The sequence below is a fragment of the Anastrepha ludens genome, chromosome 2 (assembly GCF_028408465.1).
Source record: "Anastrepha ludens isolate Willacy chromosome 2, idAnaLude1.1, whole genome shotgun sequence".
NCBI classification, from domain to species: Eukaryota; Metazoa; Arthropoda; class Insecta; order Diptera; family Tephritidae; genus Anastrepha; species Anastrepha ludens.
In genome coordinates, this window is record NC_071498.1 from 27,799,517 (window position 1) to 27,827,320 (window position 27,804).

At 35.7% G+C, this 27,804-nt stretch overlaps 1 protein-coding gene across 3 annotated transcripts; it reads left to right on the forward strand.

Moving 5' to 3' along the window:
- The first annotated feature begins 1,718 nt into the window (after positions 1-1,718).
- Positions 1,719-27,744, forward strand: LOC128866852 (glutamine--fructose-6-phosphate aminotransferase [isomerizing] 2). 3 transcript variants are annotated; one of them, XM_054107868.1, is made up of 9 exons: positions 1,720-1,967; positions 8,748-8,794; positions 11,338-11,535; positions 13,070-13,383; positions 14,799-14,940; positions 19,659-19,688; positions 25,995-26,152; positions 26,225-27,064; positions 27,158-27,744. In XM_054107868.1, exons 2-9 carry the CDS (start codon positions 8,788-8,790, stop codon positions 27,530-27,532), a joined length of 2,064 nt encoding a protein of 687 aa, XP_053963843.1. In that variant the 5' UTR covers positions 1,720-1,967; positions 8,748-8,787; the 3' UTR covers positions 27,533-27,744. The 3 variants fall into 3 exon arrangements, with proteins under 3 accessions (XP_053963851.1, XP_053963843.1, XP_053963860.1); XM_054107885.1 differs by having other exon boundaries at positions 26,031-26,152; XM_054107876.1 differs by lacking the exon at positions 19,659-19,688 and having other exon boundaries at positions 1,719-1,967.
- Positions 27,745-27,804: the final 60 nt, after the last annotated feature.

Consider the following 27,804-nt stretch of genomic DNA (forward strand, 5'->3'; position numbering starts at 1 on the left):
AAATGCTTTGTGGATAAGCCAACTTCAACTGAGGCATTGGAAACCAACACTACTAAAGTTAGCCACGAGATACCGACCGAAGTCCCCCAGCGAGTCATTCAAAATAGATGTTTACGGATGACCGAATTACGGCGCAGTAGCGGCCAACATTTGAAAGGGATTATCTTTAAAAAATAAATTTCATGAATGTTTCTACACAAAAATAATAAAGATTCTCCAAACAATTTGAATTTTCGTTGTTTCATTTCAATTTAAAGTCCGATATCTCTAAATTGATCACCCTTTAGTTATGAGATTTCTAACAAGCCCGACTTGTGTTTGGTTATATTACATAAAAACTGTCTAAAACGACAGAATTATTTCAGAATTATTCTTCTAAACGAAAAATTTGTCCAATAACATTACTTAAAAAAGTTCTTGACCTTTGGAAGCAGAGAAACTGAAATTGAATGAATATTCGGTACGAGGTAGACATTAGCAAAAATTATAAGATCTTCCGATAGGGTGATTAATTTTGTGCCACCAAGTATATATTCGGTCGCCTGGTGTCAAAGAAGTTACTGGGTCAGTTTTTAAGAACCTCTTTGTTATTTGCCAGGGAGTGGAAAAGATGGTAATCGGTCGGTGCAGGGTGCAGAGAATATGGCATCTCAAATGTACCGGGCTGCTGCGGTAGCTTTTTGACCTCGATGAAAAGTAAAGAAGAGTAGGTGTCGAAAATGTTGATTTTTACCTCTAGGGTATCCCATTTCTATGCCGAAAAAGTAATAAAAAATTAAATAACTCAAAAATACAACTAACATAGTTTTGTAAAGCAGAAAGAGTTCTATCGAATGAGTACTTACCCTTTAGCAAACAGCAAACAAATCATTGTAAAATAAAATAAAATATAAAAACGCTATGAACTTATTCTCCAATCTAATACTTGTATATAATTGGCATTTACAAACTTAGTTGGGAGTTTGATCGAGCTTCTCCTCCGCCTTTATATTGTTCCACAAATGGTGGCACCTTCGAAGGGCTGGTCTTGGCATACAAATGTTGTAATAAAAAGGGACATGTCTGAAGCTTCTAAACTCGAAATTACTGTTCGATGGGTCTAAAACGTAAAACTGTAATATTTGCTTATGTATGTATGTATTAGCTTTTATTGTGAGAGGTGAATGGACCAACTCGGCTAAAAAGAAAAAGTTCAATCAATTACGGCTTTTCAAACAATAATTCGTTGTATGAAAGGTATAGAAGAGTTTGTGAATTCGAGTGTATAAAGATACTCTTGGCAAATCCGACTTTATTATCATAAAGCAACTTTTATAATAGAATTTAAATTTGCATAATTATGCATATTATAATTATATAATTGTTTTAAGAAGTAAGGTGGTACCAGAAGTACGAATGAGGTATGTGTGTATGTGTATACTTGTACCTATAAAGTATAGTATTTATATGCACGAGTATGGATGTATCTGCATGTACTCGTATGTATGTACTTATATATAGAAACGAAAACAATCTAAAACTGCAATGAATTTCGTTGAACGCCAATTGCAAGACAAATTTCTACGTTATTATGATCGCGCGCACCAATTCCATTAAAAAAAACAAGGTGACAATAACAACAAATATTTGGCCAATAACAATTAACGCTCTAGACTGGTACTTGTAGCGGTAGAAATCGGCATAATACCAGTAGGTGAGTATGTGGCTAAACGACACCATCGCTGATACCACGTCCGCTCACTAAAAAGTCTTGCTGCGCAGCGCCATTGCCGTCTGCGGTAAAAGTATAAAAACGAAGAATAACGTCCGCGATACTTTTCGGTCTCAGCTCAGTCTACATCCAATTGCGGAGTTGGCAAGTTTAAGTTTATTTTAAATAAAATACAAATTTGTGACACACCAACCGGCGAAGTGTGGTCTACGATTTTTACGCTCAGCCACGACGAATCTTATTAAATAATTCGAAGGTGTGTAAATAGCTGTTTGTAACTTGCTTTTTTATTATGTTGCTACGCTTTGTTATTGTCTTTATTATTTTCCTTCTTAATACAATATTCAAGTCAAGCATATAAACTAAACAATATACTCGTACCTTTGTATGAAAATTACTGAAGACAAGAGTGAATTTTAAATTGTGAAGTTGTGGAACCAGTTGTACAAAAGGAGATCAATGCAATAAGATTGCAATAGTGCGAAGCAGCATTGGCTGTTCCATAACTGTATTCCATCATATGCATTAGTGTTGGCCATACTTTTATTTATATTACATACTGTATGAATGTATGTATGTATGTACTATGTACATATATACGGTATATAAATATATGTACGCACGTATATGTATAGACACGAACATAACTTTGCAAAGCAAGAGAACATCCAGCAAGCGGTAAAGCCAAATGTTTCGCTCAGTTAAACGCAGAATTAATGCAGCTAAGTAAAAATGCAGTTATTAGTAGATGTATGTGCATACGTCTGAGTGTAAGACATAAGAAATATTTAGCAATAATACTCGTATGTACCTGTTTTGCCCATAAAGTATATACGTAAGTATGTGATCACTTAGCCCATTCGTTACCAGAGAAAAAACTAGGTATTTAAGTGAGTGAATATTCAGATATACGCGTCAAGCATAAGAAATTGGCAATGCAAAATTTATACTATAAAATATTCAGTGATATTTAAAGATCAAAGGTTTTTCTAATTATTACTATATATTGTAGGACATTTACTGTCACTCATACAAATCGAACTTAGTGGATTCATAAAGATTTGCAGATATACGATTCTCAAGCAAGCTAGCCGATTTTAATTATTTAGCCACCTACCACCACCCAAGCACTTATTAAAAGACTTCAAAGTAAGGCATCTTCGCATCTTCGCATATGCATATATGTGCGTATGTATTGTACATATGTATGTTTACTTACATATTCGAAGTAGTTGCATATATGTACATACATATGTACATGTGCATACAAACATTGCTTCTTATCAGTTCATATCTTTCATATATCGTTGAAATTGACAAAGAACATCAACATTAAACTAATTTAAAATATAGAAACTCCCGTTATTGGTATGAAGTTCATACACAAGAGTACATTTTCCAATCGAGTACGCTGATTCAAGCACACACGTACGTACTTGTTTAGAGATGTGATTGGCGACAGGCAGTTAATCGAATTTGAAGTTATAAAAAGTATTATGCAATAGCTAGAACATGTTTGCTGACGTAAATTCATTGGATCCGGTATTAGGAGATTAAATACAAAATTATGTAACAAAGAGCAAAAAATGCTCAGAAGTATGTACGAGCACGCAAAGTGTCCCCATTGCGTGTGCGCAATTTGAAAAACAATTTTAATTCATAGAAAGTAAGTAAGTTTGAATTTCAAATGTTTATTTGGCTATTTGTGTCTTTACATGTTTGCATAAAAATGGAGAATAGCTGAACAAAAATTATTATTTTAAAATTAACGAATAATGATGCAAAATGTTTACTGTACGCCGTCAGTAAGCGTTGCTAACACAAATAATTTGCAGCAGAGCACCAAAGAGAGAGCGCCAAAATGCGAGAGAGCTGCTAGTTGCTGCCAGCAGAAATTTGCACTCACATCTTTGAGAAGCAGCTGTTCAATGCGCTTGCTTCGTACAGATACATTTGACACTGCGCTAAGGTTGTATTTCGCGCAGGGAGCGCAATTGTCAGGAAAAATGATGTTAGCTTTGAGCTTTGTCAGAAATATGTATGCATTGAGGTGCGCCGGTTAGAGTAGAAAAGGAATGTGCGCAAGAGTGCACTTGTGAATAAAGGTATTTGGTAATTGCGAGAAAGAAGTGTGCTAATGCGGGTGCGGGTGCTGATAGGAAAAAAGGGGTTTTCAGCTGGTTTTCCTGCTTTTTACCTTAATTGAGTGTTTAACCCTATTTACTTATTTGAAAAAAATTAGCGTACAACTTAAATCTTGTAATGAGCTATAGCAGCTAGGCATTAAGCTCGATAATTTCATATATATTTCTGTTCTTAAATTTAGATAAATTTTATTTTAGATCCCATGATAAAGATTGGTGCTTTTAAGCAAATTGGGTTTGTGTTAGTAAATATTTGTTCTCTACAGGTGGCATGCAGATGAGTAACTTGTGTACGAGTGGTTTTTTAGTTTTTTGAAGGAAGTCTGTTGTATGGGCCTTTGTTTAGTTAATATTTTCATACCAATCATTGGAAAGGTTCCATTCGAGGTGTTGTTTATTGTGGAAGTGCTGTTCAATATGATTTTTATTATCGAGTAAGTTGAAGTTGTGTGTGTTATTTTGGTATACATTTTGGGTAGTAAAACCCTAGTTTAACCCTATATTTTTCAGCTTTGTATGAATAAGCGAAAAATGAAAAATTTGACGAGTTTATTTTATTGTCAACTTAAACATTTATTGCATGCATTATTAAAGCGTTAAAAAAAAAATTGTTGCGCGGTGGAAATGTGGAAATTGCTTTATTTAAGATCGATAAGATACTTTAAAAGAAAATTAGTGAACAAAATGTATACTTTAATTTTTTTTACCGAACCATTTATATATGGAACCATGTATACGTATGGTTGTAAAGTATAGAAAACAATTGAAAAGCGGAAAAATTATTATCCGTCGAGAAAGATGCGCATATCGACTCCATGAAAATATTTTTTTTTGTCAAAAAGTACTTACTTTTTAATCTGTTATCGCGTTTTCAAAATTAATCACTCGCACTGCAATTCTGCCTTTTTAACCACTTGCACATAAGTGAAGTTATTTCAAAATGTTATAAAATCAGAGAATTTTTTTTTTGTGTTTTATTATTGCTAAAAATATATTTATTGAATTAAAATAGTTTGAAACTATGATAATACATGGGCTGCAAAGTTTCAGGCCTAACAAAGAAACACGCTTTTTTGTTCAAAATTAGCTTTATTCACCAATGTAATTTTCATCAAGAACAACGAAATCAGTCCAGCGCCGCTGTAACATTTCAATACCACTTTTGTGGAATGATTTATCTCTTACCTCAAAATAGGCAAAGGTCTCAGTTTCAGCGATAACTTCACTTTTCGATCAATAAAAACGGTTTTGTGGACTTTTTTGATGTTTTCTGGTGTTACTGCTTCATTTGGAGGTCCACTGCGTTGTGCATCATCGGTGTCTCTACGACCACTTTTCAACGAACCATCGATTTCTTGTTGCTTCTGATGGAGCGGAGTCCCCATAACACTTTTCCAACCGTTGCTTCGCTTGTATGGTATTATTCCCCAAAAACCCATCAAGAAGCAGTGTACAATTAAAACACGAAATTCTGTTTGACCCACTGTTTTGAAAATTATAAAAGTAGCGGCACAATAACTCGCAAACTAATGAATAGAATATCATGAAATTTTAACAGCTGTCTTTTAAGGTTAGTACTAACTGAGAAAGAAGTAAATGCATTAAAACTAGTGCCATTTTTGTGTTAGGCCCAGAACTTTTCAGCCATGTGTTATCTACTGTCAATACTTCCATAAATTTGTATTACCGAGTATAACGCCGCTAGAATTTATAGTTTTTATTTTGATTTAATTTTAAATAAAATATGGACTATAAGTACTTGTGGTATTGTTAGACTATTTATGTTTAAGAATTAAAGTTTTAATAAAATAATTTTGAGAAAAATTTTAAAAATGACAAGACTAGGCCCATTCATACCATATATGGGCACTTTGCATTAACTTCTATGATTCATACAAGGTAATTTCAGTATAACAGCTGATTTGTTTCTTTTTGCTTCCAATTTGGTGGTATACTTTAAAATTTCGGCTAGTTTCCGCTTATTCACTTTCTCGTTCTTTGCTCTCTTTAAATTCGACTTTTCGCCAATTTGCTGTCAAAAGCTGCAAAAATATTATATAAGAAACGCGCTTAACAAAGTGTTCCCTAGGCACAAATCAAATTTTTTCTGTACGAAAATTTCTGTCGCACGTTTTCTTAGTTGTAATGTTTAAACAGCTTTCCATTAAAGTTGAGTGACCGGTGACACGTGTAGGGTTTGTTTTTGGGGAGAGCGATAATATTGCCGTCCACTGTACACAAATCAAATTTTAAAAAACAAAGTCAAATTATTTGTCATTACTCGTATTATTATGCATCGGCCATAGCCAAGTGTGTTGATGCGTGACTACCATTCGTTATTGCGTGAATTCGAAACCCGCTGTGGGCATGAAACGCCAAAATGTCTTTTTCTAATAGCGGTCGCTCCTCGGTAGACAGTGGCGAACCACCGAGTTGTATTTTTGCGATGGAAAAGCTTCTCATATAAAATAATTATTGCCGTTCGGGGGAGGCGTAAAACTGTAGATCTCCTGGAACAACATCAAGACGCACGCCGCAAATTAGAGGAGGAACTCGGCCAAGCAACCAATAAAGGATGTGAGCACCAATCATGTACCAAAGCTCAAGACATTAAAGTGAAATTTAATAATAAATTAATATGTTAATATGTCATTGATGGGGAATAAGAAATCCATTCATTTTTGGTAGATGGCTGTAGTGATCGATATTTCGTAAAGTATCGATAAACCAATTTAAAGTTTGTGCTCGTTGTCAAGGGACATTTCACACTAAAAAATGCTTCTGCTTTTTTTTGTTTGTTCGATTCAGTTGTGAGCTACACGATGATAACAATGGAAGTGAACAAAGAGAAAATTCGATACATTTCACAGTTGTTCTTTGTTAAAGGGTCAATTTTTAATGTTAAGGAAAATGGCGATAATGTTAGTAGTCGTAGCATTACCCAGTAACTAAAGTTCGACCATAAAAGAGTTTTAAGTCCTTCGAGCAAAAATAATGGATTTCTTTTTCCTCAAGCTATTAGCTTTTTTAACCAAAAATTAAGAAAAACATTTTCCTAGTAGTGGTCGCTCCTCGGCAGGCAATGGCAAACCTCCGAGTGTATTTCTGCCATGAAAAAGCTTCTCATAAAAATATTTGCCGTTCGGAATCGGCTTAAAACTGTAGGACCCTCCATTTGTGGAACAACATCAAGACGCACCCCACAAATAGGAGGAGGAGCTCTGCCAAACACCCAAAAAGGGTGTACGCGCCAATTATATATATATATATTAGCTTTTTTAATACAGAAATACCAAAAACCTGCCGGCTAACCATTGCCTGGCGATATTAAAAATTTATTACTATAAAATATTTATAAATTAGTTATATACATTAAAAAATGATTCATTATTATTATGAATTTATAAAATTATATTATATTCCGCCCTATGCTCCGGCTAGGAGCGATAATATGCGCAGAGTTTTTTATATAGTAGACCTTTAGTTCTTCTGAAACATGTCATCTAAAATTTTATATTATCATCTTTCCCATGATGTTTTGATCCCAGATAGAGGTAAATGGTTAAGTCCAGAAATCCTATTCACGGGATTTCAGCACACTTTCTACACCGACGGATCCAAAATCTGGGATGGCTGATTGAGAAAAGGTGGCGGGGTTGTAATATTGTAATTTGTAGTGTCAGTCAAGCTGCACTAAGAGCCCTTGCTAACCCACGCTGCTTTTGGAAATAAGTCGGTGAATATAAAATAAAATTGAACAGTGCAACAAAGTTAGTCTTATTTGGGTGCCTGGGATGCTCTGCAAGTGTGCCACTAGACTCTGAACCATTTAATTCTGCACTGATTCAACTATGCATTGACGAGTTCATGAGGTCTACTTTGGCCCGAGTTGGGCTTCTGCAAAATAGCCAAGTGCTTTGTGAAGGAACCAAACAGGACCTGAGAGTACTGGTGGGTGTAATCACAGGATACAACTCCTGTGGTCAGCATATGGCTACAATCGGAATCATTGATGACCCAATATGCCTATCATGTCATGAGAATGAGGACCCTGCAGAAAATTTTCTTTGTAGCTGTTCGGTGTTTTCTGGAATCAAACTTATGCTGTTGGAGTGCGATGTTCTAAGTGGATCTAATAAGATTCTTCAATGAATCCAAAAGTTTCGCGGAAGAGTGACCTTAAACAAATTTTTCCGTCTTACCATCCATTCTGTACCTATCCTGTCACTCTATTCCTTCCACTGTACTCTATCCGGGTGTAGTGCAATGGTCTTCCTGACTGACTCCTTGGACTTGTTCAACCCCCCACACATGTAATGTAATCTTATCTATATATTATCAAGGCATAAAAAAAAACAATAAAAAATATGGTGCTTATGGTGCTCACAATCACCAACGTAAACATACGCCTGCATCAGCTAACATGATGAAACTAATGAGAGCCCCATGTAAATGAATTCTCATCACCGTTCCGTTCCGTAGTATTGTAGATCGGTGTTTCATCATGTCAGCTGATACGGGCTAACGGGTGAGAGTGAGCACTATTAGAATACCAAACAGTTTTGGAACTTCTTTTTCTTCTATTTCTATTTTTCTTATTTTCGCCAAAAACAGCTCCGTCAATATAGACTTTTATCACAAACACAGACATACATACATATATTCCGATTGATGCTGATTGTACATTACATTAAAGAAAGCCTAAATACTGAACTTTTATTTGTTCACACGATTCTCATTTAATAAAATAGATATATAGAGGCCCAAGTTATCTTTCGATGACCCTGTGTATAAGATTATATATGTATACATAAATATACATATATGTAAATATGTGTAAAACAAGCAAAATGAAATATGAATTGTAGTCCAACTATTTTCTTCTTTTACAGAAACGTTAAATTAGCAATCAAACCCTGAACCAAGACCAAAATGTGTGGTAAGTCAAATATGAATTTTAATTGATATTATAAATAATAAATTTGTAAAGAATAAATTAAAAGTGTGATAAGCATTTTAGACACATAAAGTATAATATTATTTTTGTTTAATAAGTGGGCTTTTAAGTAACTTCCCGTTTGTGAGTTTTGTTGGATTGCAACCGATTTTTATGATTTTTGCATATTTAGAAGGGCTGACGCTTCTCCAAAAATTTCAAGCTAATCAAAGCTGAGCGAGTTATAGCACTTTTACAGAAAGGTTATATGCCAAAGTTTCTGGCCCATCAGAGAAAAATTGATGGAGTTACAGTCTTTTTACCGAGAAAATTTCACAGTGTTGTTGTTTTATATGCCTTCTGCAATTAAGTGTCAAAATTTCATGCCATTCAGAGCAAAGCTGAGCGAGTTATAGCCCTTATAGCTAATATTTAAAAGGTGATATATTTGAAGGTATCGGATTTTGAAATGAAATAAGACAGCGAATATTCAAATTGATTGGACAATCTTTATCAATTTTGTGTAGAATCACTCAACACATTTATTTTTTAAAGACAATCTCTTTCAAATGTTGGCCGCAACTGCGTCGTAATTCGGCCATCCCTAAACACGAATTTCGAATAACTCGCTAGAAGACTTCGGTGGGTGTCTCGTAAATAACTTTAGTAATGTTGGCTTCCAATGCCTTAATTGAAGCTGATTTATTCACAAAGTATTTAGAATTTTATGCACCCCGACAAATGAAAGCCCAAAGGTGTGACATCTCAGGATCTTCGTGGTCAAACAAAAAATTGCCTTGAATCCAACGTTGGATATGATTTTGTAGCATTATTTTTAGACAAACTCTTTTATAAATTTATTGCATTTTAAAGCATCGCGGCTAAAAGTATGCAAAATGGTTTGAACCCAACGTTGGACGCATCAAAGGACAAGTATCCTACCACAAACTGTTATGTTGATTTTCAAAGCATTCCGCTTGGAACTATGCAAAATATAATAACATTTTTTTATTATTATTCTATGAAGCACAGGCCTAAGCATTTCGCTTGTGAGCTGAGCGGTTATAAAGAAACTCGCTTGATCGTCACTAAAATGCTGCTTTCACATAAAAAGATTTCGTTGAGCGAGCAGCGGAATTCGTTAGCAAGCAAAGACGTCTCTGCTCTCATTCCATTTCTCTCCGCTTAGTTTCAATACAGACTTAAGGTCAAAATTTCGAGCGGGAATTATAAGGAACAATAAGTAAAAAATGTTTCGTTGAGATTGGCGGCACAAAGCTTCATTAACTGATTACTCACGGGAACAAATGTGTACATCGGGCAAGGTCTATCTCCTGGAAATAGAAATATCGAACAAATTATGTACCTACATAGGAATAAGAATCAAATTTCCGCCGAAATTATAGTCCTGAAAATAAATAAATTAGTTAATAAAGATGTTTTTTGCACTAAAAATAGCTTTGGTAAATAGCGAAAGACATTTTGTAGATATAATCCATGATTCAATTATTAAAGGTTGGCTCACTTGCGACATTAGAATTCTGACACTCCCTTACAAAAGGTCGCATGTAAGAAGGGCGATGAAAGTGGAAAACTTAAATACCTTTTTGGTCAAAATGTTTGGTTTTTACTTAAATTATAAATGGTACAAACGGAAATTGCCAGGAATGATATTAAAAAAAGGTTATTAAGTTAAACCCAGATTGATATTTTGTAATAGTTTCGCTATTATGACGCTATTATGTTACCTAAGCATTTTGACCCCAATGAAAGTCTTTCATAGAAGAAGCGGACTCATTACACATTTAGTTGACTAAAAAGCAGCTGTGAACATACCCGCGCCTTGCTTTACTATGCTTTGCCCACGGAAGTTTGGAGTTTTGACCCTCAAGTCGCAATTATTCTTACACTCCTACTATTTGACAAACTACCCCGGGCACGAAATACCAAACAATAGAAAATGTTGTTTGTAATAGCGGTCGCTCCTCGTAGGCAATGGCACACCTCCAAGTGTATTTCTGCCATGAAAAAACACTCCTCATAAAAAACCATCTGCCATCCAGAGGCTGTGATTAATTATATATTTCTAAATGAGCTCTTGTTGGTAACTTATGTATTTTTAAAGTAACCTAGTAAATACTGCCCCAACCTATATTTGAAATGCATCGGGCTGAAATTTTCAGAATGTCTATCTTTCACGTTTATTGTCCCAAAATGAAAGTAAGGATGTTTTCCAACGAAATGTTTTTTCTACAAATTTTACTTTTCTTCCACTTTTGTTAAAAAAATTTAGAGTTAACAACTAACATAATTGTCTTGCTAAGGGAGCCGATTTGTCAAGAGGGAATGAGAAAGCTGCTTACTGAGCAAACCTTTTATTATTAAATCATAGATATAATCGAAACTCCAATCAATAAAAACCATTACATAAACTGCTCATGAACAGAGCGAATGGTTTTAATATCGCAGTTTATTCCAGTTAATTTTAACCTGACTTGTGTGCAAATTTACTTAAATATTATATATTTTTGCACTTTCTTTAACAGGAATATTTGCTTACCTAAATTATCTAACTCCCAAGTCTCGTCACGAAGTGTTAGACTTGCTTGTAAATGGCTTGAAACGGCTGGAATATCGCGGTTATGATTCAACAGGCGTTGCTATTGACTCGCCAGAAAACAAAGACATTGTTATGGTGAAACGTTGTGGAAAAGTAAAAGTGCTGGAGGATGCAATTAATGAAGGTAAGCGTGATTATTATTGGTATTTGTTTTAGCTATTTGCGTACAGGGGTAATGCCCGACTCACTTAAAGTTTAGTCGTTTGTTTAGCCTATACCGGCTATACTATATGGTTGGCCAAAAAGTCTTGCGGTATTTCCGCAAGCTTGTCTTTGCAAGCGCGTAGTTCTAGTTGTATTCGTCGCATCGGAAAGCTCTTTTCCCGTGCTAACACGTGTTTGATTAATTGTTGTTTGGTTTTAGTCGTTCGTGAGTTATAGCGTCGCAAACATGGAGCAAAATAAAGAGAAAATACGGCATATTTTACAGTACTACTACGATAAACGAAAAAATGCATCTCATGCTGCCAATAAAATTTGTGCAGTTTATGGACCCGATACAGTTTCCATTTCCCCCGCACAACGATGGTTTCAACGTTTTCGTTCTGGTGCAGAGGTGATCGAAGATGCGTCCGGAAGGCCTGTCGTCGAAAATTGCGATAAAATCGCTGAATTGATCGAAAGAGACCGGCACAGTAGCAGCCGTAGCATCGGCCAAGAGATGGGCATGAGTCATCAAACCGTTATAAGCCATTTGAAGAAGCTTGAATTCAAAAAGAAGCTCGAAGGTGCCACACGACTTGACGTAAAAAAACATTTTTGCCCGTATGGATGCATGCGAATCGCTTCTAAAGCGCAACAAAATCGACCCGTTTTTGAAGCGGATGGTGACTGGCGATGAAAAGTGGGTCACTTACGACAACGTGAAGCGCAAACGGTCGTGGTCGAAAAGCGGTGAAGCTGCCCAGACGGTGGCCAAGCCTGGATTGACGGCCAGGAAGGTTCTTCTGTGTGTTTGGTGGGATTGGCAGGGAATCATCCAGTATGAGCTGCTCCCCTATGGCCAAACGCTCAATTCGGACCTGTACTGCCAACAACTGGACCGCTTGAATGCAGCACTCATGCAGAAGAGGCCATCTTTGATCAACAGAGGCCGAATTGTCTTCCATCAGGACAACGCCAGGCCACACACATCTTTGGTGACGCGCCAGAAGCTCCGGGAGCTGGGATGGGAGGTACTTTTGCATCCACTGTATAGTCCGGATCTCGCACCAAGTGATTACCACCTATTTCTGTCCATGGCGAACGAGCTTGGTAGTCGGAAGTTGTCCACAAGATAGTCCTGTGAAAATTGCCTCTCCGAGTTTTTTGACAATAGGGAAGCGAGCTTCTATAAGAGGGGCATTATGAAGTTGGCATCTCGTTGGGAACTCGTCATCGAACAAAACGACGCATATTTGACTTAAATCGCATTATTATAACCAATTTTATGAACAATTGAAAATTCAATAAAAATTCACAAGACTTTTTGGCCAACCTTTTATATAAGTCTTTTTCCTCTAAATCGAGCGTATCAAGAATAATATTCCGGCTTCCTTTGTCTTCCCTCCAAATTCATAATTGTTAATGTGCGAATACTTTTGTCCGGTACTACAGTTACTATAAACAAATTCGTATGTATGTGGGACTAATAAAATTTTGAACTTTATTTTACACAGGTTTTAGCGGTAAGGAGTACGATGCCCCCGTAATGACACACGTTGGTATAGCGCACACGCGTTGGGCCACTCACGGGATTCCTTGCGAGACCAATTCTCACCCACAACGCTCCGACGAAGGCAATAGTTTCGTTGTTGTTCACAATGGCATAGTTACTAATTACAAAGATGTAAAAACTTTTCTGGAGAAACGAGGATATGTTTTCGAATCAGATACGGACACAGAAGTTATTGCGAAATTAGTGTACCACCTGTGGAAAAAACATCCAGGCTACTCTTTCCGCGAACTTGTGGAACAAGTTATTCAACAACTGGTATGATATTGAGATTTTTACACACCTGCACATACTTACATACGTAAAGGTTTGCATGTAGCACACACTCTTACATACATATAAGTATATTAGTGCATGCATTTGCACTAAAGTAGAGAAGCAAACTTCGCAGAATCACATCGTACACAGATATCAAAAGGTGTGATAAGAAATTTAACACAATTTTGTTTTTCAATATCAACTGCATCATTAGTCAAACAATCAACTATGATTCGCATGACTAAAGGTTTTATAAAATAAAATGACCAAATAAACGCCCGTTTTCTGCATACACATACTAGGTAGTTCAATAAGTTTTGCGGTTCGATAAGAAAAACACAATTTTATGGTTTCAAATATACTTTATTATGCAGTATAGACTCCCTGAACATCAATACATTTGTTCTAATGAGATTCCAGTTTATGAATTCCATCCCTGAAGTGAGAATCTGGAAGGGCTTCAAAATAGGCTTCAGCGGCTGTTATGACCTCATCATTTGATCAAAAACACATTCCAAGCATGAATTTTTATAAGTCTGAAAATAGATGGGTGTCGCTAGGGACCAAATCTGGTGAATACGATGGATGATCCAACAATACATGGATTTTAGCCATAGCAAGAATGTTTTTGTGGTGCATTGTCCTGATGAAAAAGATTTTTTTCTTAAGAGTTTTTTTCTTTTACAAAGTGAGCCTTTTTTTAGAATTTTTTTCCTTCAGTTGGCCTAAAAGGTTACAATAATATTCACAATTTATTGTTTTACCAGTTTGCAAGTATTCCACAAACAAAATTCCTGTCGTATCTTAAAAAACTGATGGCGATTTCCGGGCAGCAACTCGTTTCGGAGCCAACGAACCAAGTTCACACCACTCTTTAGTCTCTTGTTTTGATTTAGAATCATGGTGATAGACCCACGTCTCATTTATAGTGATGAATCGACGCACAAAATCTACTTTATCTTTTTGAAAACGCTCTAAATGTTGCTGAGAAGGTCGCATTCGAATGTGTTTTTGTTCCATTGTTAACGAATGTGGCATCCATCGTGCCCACAGCTTTCTGAAACCCAACACTTCAGTCAAAATATTGCTTACTCTGCCCAATGAGATGCCTAGGGCCTTTACTATAGTATGTCTACTTGTATAATTGTCGCGCATATCCTTTGTTGGGTATATGGCAGAGCTTTCCTCCAATTTGCGAAGTGCTTCTTGACATTGTACAGTTTTACGGCACCTTTGGAAGCGCCTTTATGAGTAACTTTTTCTATACCAAAAAATACCAAATTAAAGAGACCTGTGTCCAATTTGAAGCCAAAAGCTAAGATGCAAAGTGCACGTGATAGAGTACTAGGATATTCATTATATTGATTTATGTCATAATCGCTAGTTTCGAATAAAATTTGTTTATGTACTTACAGGAAGGTGCATTCGCCATCGCAATTAAATCAAAACATTTTCCTGGAGAATGTGTGGCTTCCCGGAGAGGATCTCCCCTGTTAGTCGGCATAAAAACAAAGACGCGCTTATCCACCGATCACATCCCAATTTTATATGGAAAAGGTAATTTATTTATTCTCTATTTCAATTCATTGTTTTTTTCATTCAATGAAATACCATTTAAAAGTATGTTTAGTTTGTCATATTTATTTACAAATTTCACTGAACTATTTCTGTGAAGATATGCTCAAAAATCTTACCTCTTGATTCACTTACCTCTATTCAAATAATTTATCGTTAAATAACAATTTATCGATGACACCAATATCTTACAAAGGCAGCTGAGAAACGCTGAACGCAAAAGTTCAAACGCAAATAAACTTTTACAAACCGTTGAAATTAGTAGCACTTGAAATTAGTAAAGCAAAACTTTAACTTAAGAGCAGATTTTAAATATTTGTCAATTATTTACATGCTTAAGCTAGATTTCAGCTATCTACAATGGGACAGAACAGAGACATCCAAGTGAAATGAAAAAATTAACCGACGTTAAAAAAAATTAACAGACATAAATACAAACATACACATGATGACACGAGTATGCTAATGTAGGAAGACTGAATTTAATGTAAAGATGCATGTAAAGGATATTCCAATAAGGGGTGTTATTTTGATAAAAGATCAATGGTTTCGTTGCTTGTGTGGCACGTAGCGCCGTCTTGTTTAAAAATAAACGTTGTCTAGATCAATACTATCCAATTCCGGCGATACAAAACCGTTAATCATCTCTTGATAGCGCAATCCATTCACCGTAACTGTTGCTCCAGCTTTATTTTCGAAAAAGTAAGGTCCAATGGCTCCGCCACACCAAACAACATCTACCGAAATAGCGGGCTATTCAAAATAACACCTGTTATTGGAAAACCCTTTACATAAAAGAAGTGTTTTCCTTTTGAATGAAATGTCAAATTTTAAGTAAAGAAAATAGTAGGCTTGAATTGTTCGTTTCTCGTGATCCATTAGAAAAGGCTGGTTGTGCTCCTTGTTTATTTTTGTCTCTGCAATGCATCATGCACCAAAACTGGAAAAGATGTCAAAACATCAGTTAAATAACCTGAAACGCAATTTGAATGTTTTTTCAAAAATAAAACGTAGCTTAAGTGATAATTTAGTTTAGTAGTATAGCAGAGCTAAAATGTTGTTTATTTTAAAACTCGGTTTCAGTCGTTAAAACTTGATTTTAATTGGTTGGGACTGCAGGTCAGGATTCAGTAAACCTGACTAATTATTTTAGTTGCGAGCGTCAGCCGTCTGCCCTTTGAATCAACTCTGCGCAAAATTACATATTTTGACATCTTATAGCAATCATTTTGTTCAATTATTTGAATGGAATATTTGATCGAAAGGGATGTATGGAAGGATTTCATAAAATAACGAATTTAGCCATAGTGGAATTAAATTGAAACTAAACCAGAGAAGTAGTTATAGCAGCACGGAAGATTTATCATTGCCTTTTGTGAAATGTTGCTGCTTTTTTGAAAAGGGAAAAAGGGCAGAAATTGGAGAGCATTTCTACACTTTTATCAAAACTCATCAAAGCAGCATTGGGCCTAGAAGATAGTCGAATGCCATAAAATGAACAGAGAACGCTATACAATTACTTCACCGGATTTTATTCCGCCATGGAATTTACCAAACCTGAGTTTTAAAGTCTGAAATACTTTCTAAACGAAATAAATTTTCTTCCTTATATATAAATTTGCGCATTCTAAATAATAAAAATATGTACAAAAAGAATTATTGTAAGCATAGGTGTAGCTATCTTCACTTACTATTATATAATAGAATTAGAAATTCTGCAAGGCGAATTATTTGAAGGTGGTGGCACCAAGCCAACAACAACATTTTGAACATTAGAACACCACGTCCAACTAGGAAGCAAAGAAGTGACTAATCTGTGAAGGCAAAATGGAAAAAAGAATCAATGTACTTGTCGTATTGAAATTATTTTAAAATGTTCACAATAAATTCATGTGTGCATTTCATGTTTTGTGCAAAATATAAACCTTTGTCGTTGCGAATATTTGTCAAGAGGACGATCTACGGCAACAGCCGGCATGCAGTTAGAGATAGAATCGTAGGACGCTTTTGTTAGTAATTTGTGGTTTTTTTTACCTGAGCTTACTACTTATGTATATATCGGCACTTGAAAAGTGGTCACAACAAATTAAATAATTGCCTTTAAATTATGTTCGGTATGATCTGGATCACTCCAACCGCTCTGATTCCTCGATTGAAACCTTAAAAATGGTTATTTTCCGCCCTCATTTTTTTAAGAAATTGTGCTCTTTCTCATTATTTTATGTGTTTATAAAAAACAAATTTTAATGAAAATAATACGTTTTGTAATTCAATTTTGTGCTGACATCCGAATGTGCACGGCGAAAAATAAAACAAATCAGTTGGCCTACTACTACCATCTTTAAAATAAGATTCGCTTTGAATTTCTGTGTTATTAAGTATTTACATATATTTATATACTATATATTGGGTGTTCCAATAACTGTTTAACGACTTCAGGGCAGACGCATTAAATACAACTTACATTGCAATTACTTATGCAGTTCAGCTCCGGCCATTACGTACTAATTCGGAAGGCAATTCAAAGTGAATTCTCTTAAAATGAAGAGCTACATAATTTGTATGTGGCTATACAATTTTTAATAGCGAATTATGTAGTACTTTGGCCGCGAATTGCAAATCGTAACCGAATGAAGTAAATGGAAGAGTTGTTGAAACGTATAAAATCGAAAAGCTGTGTGTATGTATATGTATGTGGTTGCCAAACAGCACAAATATATGTATGAGTATAGGAGAATCAAAAAAGGATTTTAAATTTGAACAAAAGTAATTCATTTTTAGTTATAAATTAGTTGTTTCTGATATTAATACTCAAAATACTGCTTTCTCATTGTCTGATTACTTATGTCTTTACCATGACATTGAAGAACAATTTCAGTTTCACCAATATCTGTACAAATTCGTTGTATTTAAGAAAAAAATTATTTTGTAATAATGAATTTCTGCTCAAATATTTTTAATATAAAAAATAAATAAATAAATAATTGGCGCGTACACTTCTGTTGGGTGTTTGGCCAAGCTCCTCCTCCTATTTGTGGTGTGCGTCTTGATGTTGTTCCACAAATTTTTAATATACAATTGAAAAATAAACAAACAAAACATAATTAAAGCTTGTAATAAGATTCAGTGAACTACGGCAAACATCTCTACTCCTTTATTGATTCAAGAAAGTTTTGCGTCATTTAGATAAGTTAATTTGTTGAATATTTACCGATGAAATGCCAATCATTTTCCCACCTTTCTTAAAATACTAGGAGTGCACGCTATGTCTAATTCTAGGATACAAAATTTATTATTTCAAGTTATTGTCAAACTTCTTTATATGAGAGCCAAATATCTATGTATAACGTGGCGCAAAATTAATCATCCAATGTAGTTTTTGAATCACTTTTTTACTAAATAAAAACAAAAGAACAAATTTATTAATTAAAATTATTTAAAGTGATGTAAGACCTTATTTTGATCTTTACGCGTTCCAATGTTTGTCTTTTTGTATACTCTAGCAGTTTAGTTCACAAGTGTTGATTAACCTTTGGAGAACATTTAATTCTCCTACTATCGATTATATTCCATACAAAAATCATATTTGGATTTTCCCTGCATCATTTTAGTAAGAAATTTGTGATAGCCGAAATCTCAAATCGAGCACTACAGACACCTTATTAGGAATTTAACTTCTCTTTTGGTAAATCTAAAAACATGTGAATCCTTTTACGCTTTCGGATAAGTTGATTATGACACAGTTTGGCAACTAATTTGATTTACTGCTTTAAGCTGCGAATAGTGGTGCCGTACCTTCGCCATAACCCTAACCATAGAAATCAGCTGTTGTGATCAAATATATGGGCATCACTGTTAACAATTATAGGTGCTGCACCATAACACCAAAACCATAACCGTAGCCAGAGAGATCTATTGAATTTTGGTTTTTCTCCATAACCGTAAGCAACTGTGAAATACTTTAGATTTGCGATGAAAAGTTGAATATTAGAAATCAACGTCGAAAAATTAATTGATTTGGTGGAAAGTTATTCGTGTTTTAATGACAAAATCCAAGTGTTGTCATTAATTCATTAATATGACAATAACAGCTGTTTATGGTTACGCAATGACTAATCGACAAATTCTGCAATTTTGCGGCTATGGTTATGGTTACGACTATGGCGTTATGGCTATGTCACCACTATTTTCAGTTTTTGCTTCTATTAAGATCGAGAAAGTAAGAAAACTTGCTTAACCTCTGAAATATAGTCGACATTTGTAGCATAAATTTTTAAATACAAAATTCCTCAATATTCTAATTTTTTTTAAATTATTTCAGTGCCCTCTATTTGTGCAAAATTGACTAAACTATATACCATACATATCAACATTTCCTAAATAGTTTTTATGTATGGTAACATTTTGTTTGATGAATTATATGATTTGAGCACCCTGTTTATCTTATATACGCGTAAATTTAAATAATACTTAATATTTATATCCATTGTTTACTAATTAATTTATGGTGATACGTAATTATTCATTTAAATCCCTCTTGATGTCTATGTAATTTTGTGTCCTAACTTCTTTCCCTTTTATTCTCGCTGCACCGACTCTAAAACTTTCCGGACTCTGTGTGTATTGTTCGTAAATATATGTCACACATCTACTATTAAAACTACCGGTCTAACGTTTTCCACCTTTCTTACATCACGCAGACGATAAGTCACCGCAAACTTGTGAAAAAGGTACCGTCTTTTTCTTAACTGAAATTTTATACACAAATAAATACATAGCTTACTCATTGCACACACATAAATACCTACTTTTATTATCACATATTTTGGTTTTCTACTGGTGGAGGTTGATCTTCTTTTCATAGCATACACTTATACTCGTACTTGGTGATATACATAACCAGGTATATACATATATCTTGAAAAAAAAAAATTTAAGTAATTATTATTTTGTATACAATACTTTTTCACAAACTCCTTTTTATATTATGAGTCGATACATATCAAAAAAGCTTAAGTCCATTTTAAGACAATTTGAGAAAATTCTGATTATTTTTTTCGCGCTGTCTATTTGGAGCAGCTGTTGCAAAACTGTAAAAATAGATCATGGAAGCGTTTAGCAAAGAAAAACCAATGCAAAGGTAAGCCATATTTTAAGTAGAGCAGTTTAAAGCAGCATTGGGCTTGAAGGCATTTGAAACACACGAATGATGACTTGATGAGTTTTGAAAGCAAAGTGAAATGGGCTGAGGCCAATTTGAAAAGCAGAGGATTAGCTGAAAGGTAGTAGACTTGGCATAGCTTTGCTGTCCATGAGACTACTTGGATCTTTAAAAACGTTCTAGATAAAATATAAAAAATGCAGGCTATAAGTTATAGTTACATACATATCGTATATTCTCCTTCTACATTCTTTTACTATGATATAAGATGGCGCAAAATAATTCCATCCAACTTTTTGACTAAATAAAACAAAAACAAAAAGATTTTGATTGATGAAGATCTTTATTTGAACTTCCAATGCTCTGTTTATATGAAAAATGAAAATATGTACCAGGTGGCACAAAATGAATCGTCCATTTTTGTTTCTGAACAACTTTTTTCACTAAATAAAAAAAAATTTGATTGATGGAAATCTTTATTTGGACCTTCAGCGCTCTGTTTATATGAGAATGTACAAGTTGTTGCAAACTTAATCATCCAATCGCTTTTGAGCAACTTTTTTACTAAATACAATAAAATCAAAAAATATTATTTTAAGTGAAGGAAATCTTTATTTTGATCTTACGCGCTCCGTTGCTTCTCTGTTTGTTTAGTGCTGCTGTCCACGACGTCATTTGCAAAAATTATAACATTTTCCGATAGGGGTATTAATTTTGCGCCATTAAAATTATTGTAAATGTCAAGAAAAAGGAAACTTAGATGATTTTTTTATTTATTTAAATTTATTTAACATTTTTGGTTAGCTTTTTTGGCATGAATGGCAAATTTGGCCACCTGTGTGTTCTTGTTTTTATACCTTTTTATAATATTCTCTTCTTTTTGCTTTATTCGATGGAAAGTTTTTATTAATTATTGTTTTTATAGACATTAATTAAGTCATTGGTTATTGTGCATTACATCAAAAATCTGGAAAAATTTCCTCTTTGGACTTAGGCAGCTTTAATATGTACCGATTCATATATTATGTAATATATATTATATGAAAAAAAAAATGAAAAAAATATAATGTTGGATTAACTTTATGAATTATGTTTATTAATTTAATTATGTAATCAAATCTTGGCAAGTTGGAAAACTGTGCAACAGTGCAAACCTACACTGGCAAGCCAATGAAAAGTAACTACTTGCTCGATGTTAAGTTATACCGCCAAAGTTATATCGCCTTTACTCGGCCGTCAGAGCCTCCTCCGTTTTAAACAGGGGGTGCCACTTGAAGATGAAGTTTACAGATGGGAGGGATAGGCTGTGTATTCGCGTAACCAACCCCATTTACCCGCGTTGGATGTTAAATAATTAATGCAATAAGCGGATAATTAAAACACTGAAAAACTAAAGACTTAGTGATAATGATATTGATAGTGTAATTTCGTGTTAGTGCAAAATGTTCAGCCCTGCTAAATATATGTAGATGCATTAAGTAGGGTTAAGTTATTGTGGCAGTCGGCTGATCAGCCTTGCAAATTCCTTCAATATCTCTATGTCCCGGAACACATATAAGGCTGACCTTGAAGACGGTGCTAATATCATTTGTAGCTGCCAGGCATTCCTTAGCAACCTTTGATATTAGTATAACCCATTGATTTCATGACCATCTGGCTGCATCATGCATTAGTTGCATAATTTATTCTTATTACCTCCAAGGAGAAAGTAACGTGATTTTTGTAGCATTTGTGTGGATTAGCGAAATGGATGCTTACGAATAAGTATGGACTGTCTATTGCACCCAGTATTGTGGACAAAAGTAAGGGGAACGAGGTTTTATGTTGGAAGAGAGAGACAAGTTAACCAACAGCCTAATGACGAAAGGTTACTTAGCACACATCCAACACGGTAAAAGGGGTTTCCACACTGCGTCAGCTACATTCGCCCCAATGATTGCGGGATTTTTACTCCGCCACCTTATCAACTTTTCTGTCCAATGAGCCAAATGTGACTCACGAGAGCGTGAGAGAGAGGACGTGGAGCAATCACAAAATGCATTGTATGTGGACAGGGAAGTTGTTAAGAAGACTGCTGTAGCATTGAAGATTTAATTGTTACAGCGACTGACGCGTATCAACACTTTTCTAGTATTTTTGAACTGGAGCAACGTATTCTACCGAGAGATCCGTTTCCATAAATTTCAATCCACTTTTGCAATCGGCTCCGTCGTGACAAGGGCCCAAGGGAAATTAAGAATACCAAAATTACGCATTTTTAGTCACAGCTGCTCATACGTGGATGCAACTCAGAATAGACTATTGAGTGCGTCATTACATCGTCGTTTGCATCTACTTTGCCAAGGACATATCACAGGTTTTTTTTTTACGTAAGATCTCATATCGGCATTGAAGGCAACCAAGTTACAGATTAGCAAGTAAAAGATGCTGCAAATCATCATGCAGATTTGGCATACCCAGCGTCCCCTTTCTTAGAAATGCAAATATGTATAGTCACTTTTTTGAAATTATGCCTTCAATTTTGAAGAAATCAAAGCGGAATTGAAGTTTGACACGTATTCATAGGTACATATGTATATAGGTGTATAAATGAAAGTAACTAATTAATTTCCCTTATTGCTATTCATTGACATTGTGAAAGCTTGCAACACTACAAAAAAACTGTCTGAATCAACCAAAAAATCAAAAATAAACCAAACAAAACTACAATATTGTTAAAAACAGTTTTGGCTCCTGCTATGTTTATGTATATATGTGTGTAAACTATAAAATTAATTATTGGGGCTGCTGCAAAGATCACAAATATCATAAACCAATGTAATATAATTCTGGATAGCGAATCTCTTTTCATACCCATTAATTGGATGTAACTAATTCCTTTAAGTTCATTTTTCCATTATAAAGCATTGAATATGCTGTTATGTGGGCATATGTATCGATTCCATAAGGCGGCTTTTGTTGTGGTTGTTTTTGTAATAACATAAAATTAAATTATGGGAAATGCTGCGTAAATAAAAGTCCTTGGCTGGTTATATAAGTACATAAATATGGGTCGTTCCGATAAGGTAGACCGAAAATCATAAGAACGTCCACTATTCTGTTAGTTCGTATGTAACACCTGTTGAGTGAACAAAGTGATAAGTTGGTGAACACCGTCCGAAACCCCGCCAAGTGACCTGTTAAAATTCCAGCGTCAGTCATTGCGCAATTCCTGTTGAGAGATGTTAGGTTAGCCTATGAGTAAATAAGTTGTAAAACTAAACAGAATTTCCACTATTTGCTAGCCTATTTCATCGCAATCAACATACATAGCAAAAACTTTTTGCAAAACTAAGCCAGCGAATTTCCTGCAAACATTGTGGTAGTATTTTCGTCTATAAGATCAGCAGGAAGCCAATGAGCTAAGATATGGTTTTGAAGAATTTTTCTTTTTCAAATTTAAGTTTTTATTGAATATTAGATGTAGGTATATATGTACATATGTATATACATAATCTGATCAAGGGTGCCACATGCTTCAAAAGATAACAAAATCAGGGTTTTTGGCAATTCATCATTCAAAAATTCTTCATATTTTCCAGGTGTAAGTTGCAGTAGGGAATAATTGCGCTCTTCTTTTTGTTATAGATTCGCAACTGAATTGTTAAGCATATTTTGATAAAACAGAAATAAGGTTTATTAAGTAGCCACGGGAGAAATTCTAACATACTCAAGAATATTAAGTGAAGAAAAATAATTCTTATCATATAAGTTCTATACATTTCACTTCAAAATCATAATTCTCGCAATTCGTCATTGCAATTTACTCAGAAAATTTTGGCCTTCATAATTTTTATTGATCTACTCGTACATACTTATATATTATCACTACGTCATAATAATATACCATATCTATATCAATATCAATATCGATACATATACTTATACATATATACATAAATTTCCAGCTAGATTATGTAACATTTCATTATTCAGAAACGCGTCCGTTCGTAGAAAGTGCGACGCCTATCAGATACGGGTGTGTAAAATTCTTGAAAAAATCGTCCTTAATGACCCCCTGGGGTACAGTGAGGTTTCCTGGTGGTTTCATTAAGGGGGTCATTAAGGACGATTTCTAGTTCTAGTTATTGTGCAGAACCTCCAAACGATTGCTTTGAGAGTATGCAAGTAACAAGGAATTTGCCTGCGGTGCCGCTGGGGGAGGAATTTCTTGCCAATCCTTAGGCATACTGTAGGAAGTAGAGGGTGCGCCCATTCGCTTTTAGAACTGCGGTATAATTTACACTGCTATCTACTCTGTGGTAGGCGTGGGTATCCTGCGGAACGTTTCCTGCTTCTACGGTCAACTACGATGGGAGATATTGTCTGTTGCTGTTCTGCATGTTTTCATTGTGTCCTCACTCGGTCGAAGGTATAGTTACTTTCACTCAAGTAAGCTTTGAAGCCTTCGCCCTGCAAGTGAGCGAACTACCTCACTCTTGCACTACTTTAAATAGTGTAGATGTCGTTTTACTCCCACGACGCTCAGCCTAACCTTGTTAGAATCAACCAAGCCACCGGGATGCCCAAGTAGTGTCGAAGATTTCTCGGACTCAGAGCATTCTAAGGGCTTGTGACTCCTCTGATAGTTGGCGACCGAGCTCGCGGCTGGGGATTGGATCTGATTGGCCGGTGAATAGCCCAACCAGTATCAAAAGCTGTGCTCCTTAATGATGTATGGCCCCTGCCAGGTTGCGATGACATTCTTTATGAACACCAGTTCTCGGTATACTCCACGATTGGTAGAGTTCCCGTCATCCTCGCGAGAATGTTCGCGTGGATGGTATTTACTACGCTCGATTTCGATCTCTGCTTCTTACTCGTCATCTTTTTGATGTTGTTGTTAAGTGTTCTAATCTTGTTTGTACGACAAAGCACCTGCTCGACAAGGCGCGCTTGGCATTCAATAAAATAAATGGCGACCTCTACAGCCCGCAGTGCCTGTGTCTCTTGTTGCGGTCAAACCACCTTTACTCCTCAATTCGAGCCGTTAAGTAGGCTGCATTGTAATGTAGCTAATTGCCTTCCTGGATAAAAATTGTGCGATAGTTACTGTGAGGCATAACGCCATGGACTGGGAGGTGGCAGTTGTGGGTCGTCGTTGTAAAGCAGTACCAGATATCCCGGTTGAACGACGCTTCCACTCCTTGATTGCATTCGTTTTGAGACCCAATTCAAGACGTCTGCTCAATCAGTAATTGCCTTAGATTATACACAACAAGCATCTTTAAAAAGGTGCTAGAACAAAACATGAATTCGACGAGGAGAATGACTTTTTTCTTTCCCTGCTTAAACGAAATGAGGAAGTCATGGTGGTCGGAAGAACTATACGTTAACAAGAGGACATACTTCCAAAAGCAGAATGTGATGATCTGATGTGACCGAATCGAATAACCACATTGTCAAAGACGAAGACACCTTTGCGGTTTCACATGAGCCTTAAACTCTCGTTTATATGCATACTCGCATCTATGACGTCATGCCAATCCGAAAAGGATAAAAGCATCGAATCGATTACACGGATTTTTAGGTTTAATGCACATCATGAAATTACATAATTCGTATCATTGGCCGTCGGCTGCATACATAAATATTTAAACAAGTTTTGATGCACAGTTATAACTTTAGTGGTAAAGTCTGCTTTCATATGATTAATTCCACTCTCATGAATCACTCACACGCACAAGCATATTTTATTTCATACATACATATGTATATACATGCCCACATACTTAAATGCATGTATTTTGTAAATACGATCAAACGCATACGCTAAACTTTAACCATTGCTTGTGCTTCTGCTTTTCTTCTGATAATGTACAACCTAATCAAAAAGAACATCGTCCTCATGGACAAACTCGTGAATTGCCAGTGTTGCCACGTATTGAAAGCGCCTCTGAATTCATGCCACTGGAGGAGAAGGAGGTCGAATACTTTTTTGCATCCGATGCCTCTGCTGTCATTGAGCACACCAATCGCGTCATTTACTTGGAGGTAAGTCTCAGGCATCTATACATAAGTACGAATATGCCTATTCATATATATATTGAAATTTATATGTTTAAGGATGATGATGTGGCCGCTGTTCGAGATGGTACATTAAGCATCCATCGTCTGAAGAAATGCCAAGATGATCCACATGCGAGGGAGATAACTACATTAAAAATGGAAATTCAGCAGATTATGAAGGGTAACTACGACTACTTCATGTTGAAGGAGATTTTTGAGCAACCTGAGTCTGTGGTCAACACCATGCGCGGTCGTGTGCGATTTGATTCCAACACTGTGGTATTGGGTGGCATTAAGGAGTTTATACCTGAAATTAAGCGCTGTCGTCGACTGATGTTAATTGGCTGTGGCACTTCGTATCACAGCGCTGTGGCCACGCGCCAATTATTGGAAGAACTCACAGAGTTGCCGGTGATGGTGGAGCTAGCATCCGATTTTCTAGATCGCAACACACCCATTTTCCGTGACGACGTTTGCTTTTTCATCTCTCAGTCCGGAGAGACTGCTGACTCACTCATGGCCTTAAGATACTGCAAGCAGCGAGGTGCTCTTATAGTCGGCATAACAAACACAGTTGGCAGTAGTATATGTCGCGAATCTCACTGTGGTGTACACATCAATGCCGGTCCCGAAATCGGTGTCGCCTCCACTAAAGCTTATACGTCACAATTCATCTCATTAGTAATGTTCGCGCTGGTGATGTCTGAAGATCGTCTATCGTTGCAGCAGCGCCGTTTGGAAATTATACAGGCATTGTCCAAGTTACCGGACCAAATTAGAGAGGTCTTAAAGCTAGATAAACAGGTGCAGGAGTTGGCCAAGGACTTGTTCCATCACAAGTCATTGCTGATTATGGGGCGTGGCTATAACTTTGCCACATGCTTGGAAGGCGCATTGGTGAGTATTGATTTTGTAAAAATTAGCCAAAGCTGTTGGAATAGCTGAAAATGTGTGCAAAAAATAATAACTCTTTTTTTCTTTGTTGCATAGAAAGTGAAAGAGCTGACGTACATGCATAGTGAAGGCATTATGGCTGGAGAGCTTAAACATGGCCCGTTAGCGCTTATTGATGACCGCATGCCTGTTCTGATGATTGTTTTGCGTGACCCAGTTTATGTGAAATGTATAAATGCGTTGCAACAGGTGACATCACGCAAGGGTTGCCCTATCATTGTCTGTGAGGAAGGTGACGAAGAGACCAAGTCCTTTTCGTCTCGCTCACTAGAGATCCCACGCACTGTTGACTGCCTTCAAGGAATTCTTACTGTCATTCCAATGCAATTACTTTCATACCACATTGCCGTGCTCCGCGGTTGCGATGTCGACTGTCCACGAAATTTAGCTAAGTCAGTGACGGTGGAGTAAAGGTTAATAATTTACATAACTGTTTATTTTTGTTTTTCGTTTTTTAATATACATATACATGAATACATATCATTTCAATGGAATTTAAAGCAAGATTTATACACAGATGGCATTTCATGAATATTTTTAATGTGTTCTTGCTAGAGCTGAGCCTTGGAATTCACATTAATTTTTATTGAATATGTAATTAAATCTTATAATGCTAACAAAAATGCGTAGTGATGTTGTGATTATTTTGGTATACGGCTATATTGGTGAGACAAACTTTACAT

What these genes read in the sequence shown, in the direction of transcription:
- LOC128866852 (XM_054107868.1), top strand. An exon ending in AACAAGTTATTCAACAACTG is followed by an intron (nt 13,384 to 14,798) that starts GTATGATATTGA and finishes ATGTACTTACAG; the next exon opens with GAAGGTGCATTCGCCATCGC. An exon ending in CCCAATTTTATATGGAAAAG is followed by an intron (nt 14,941 to 19,658) that starts GTAATTTATTTA and finishes TACATCACGCAG; the next exon opens with ACGATAAGTCACCGCAAACT.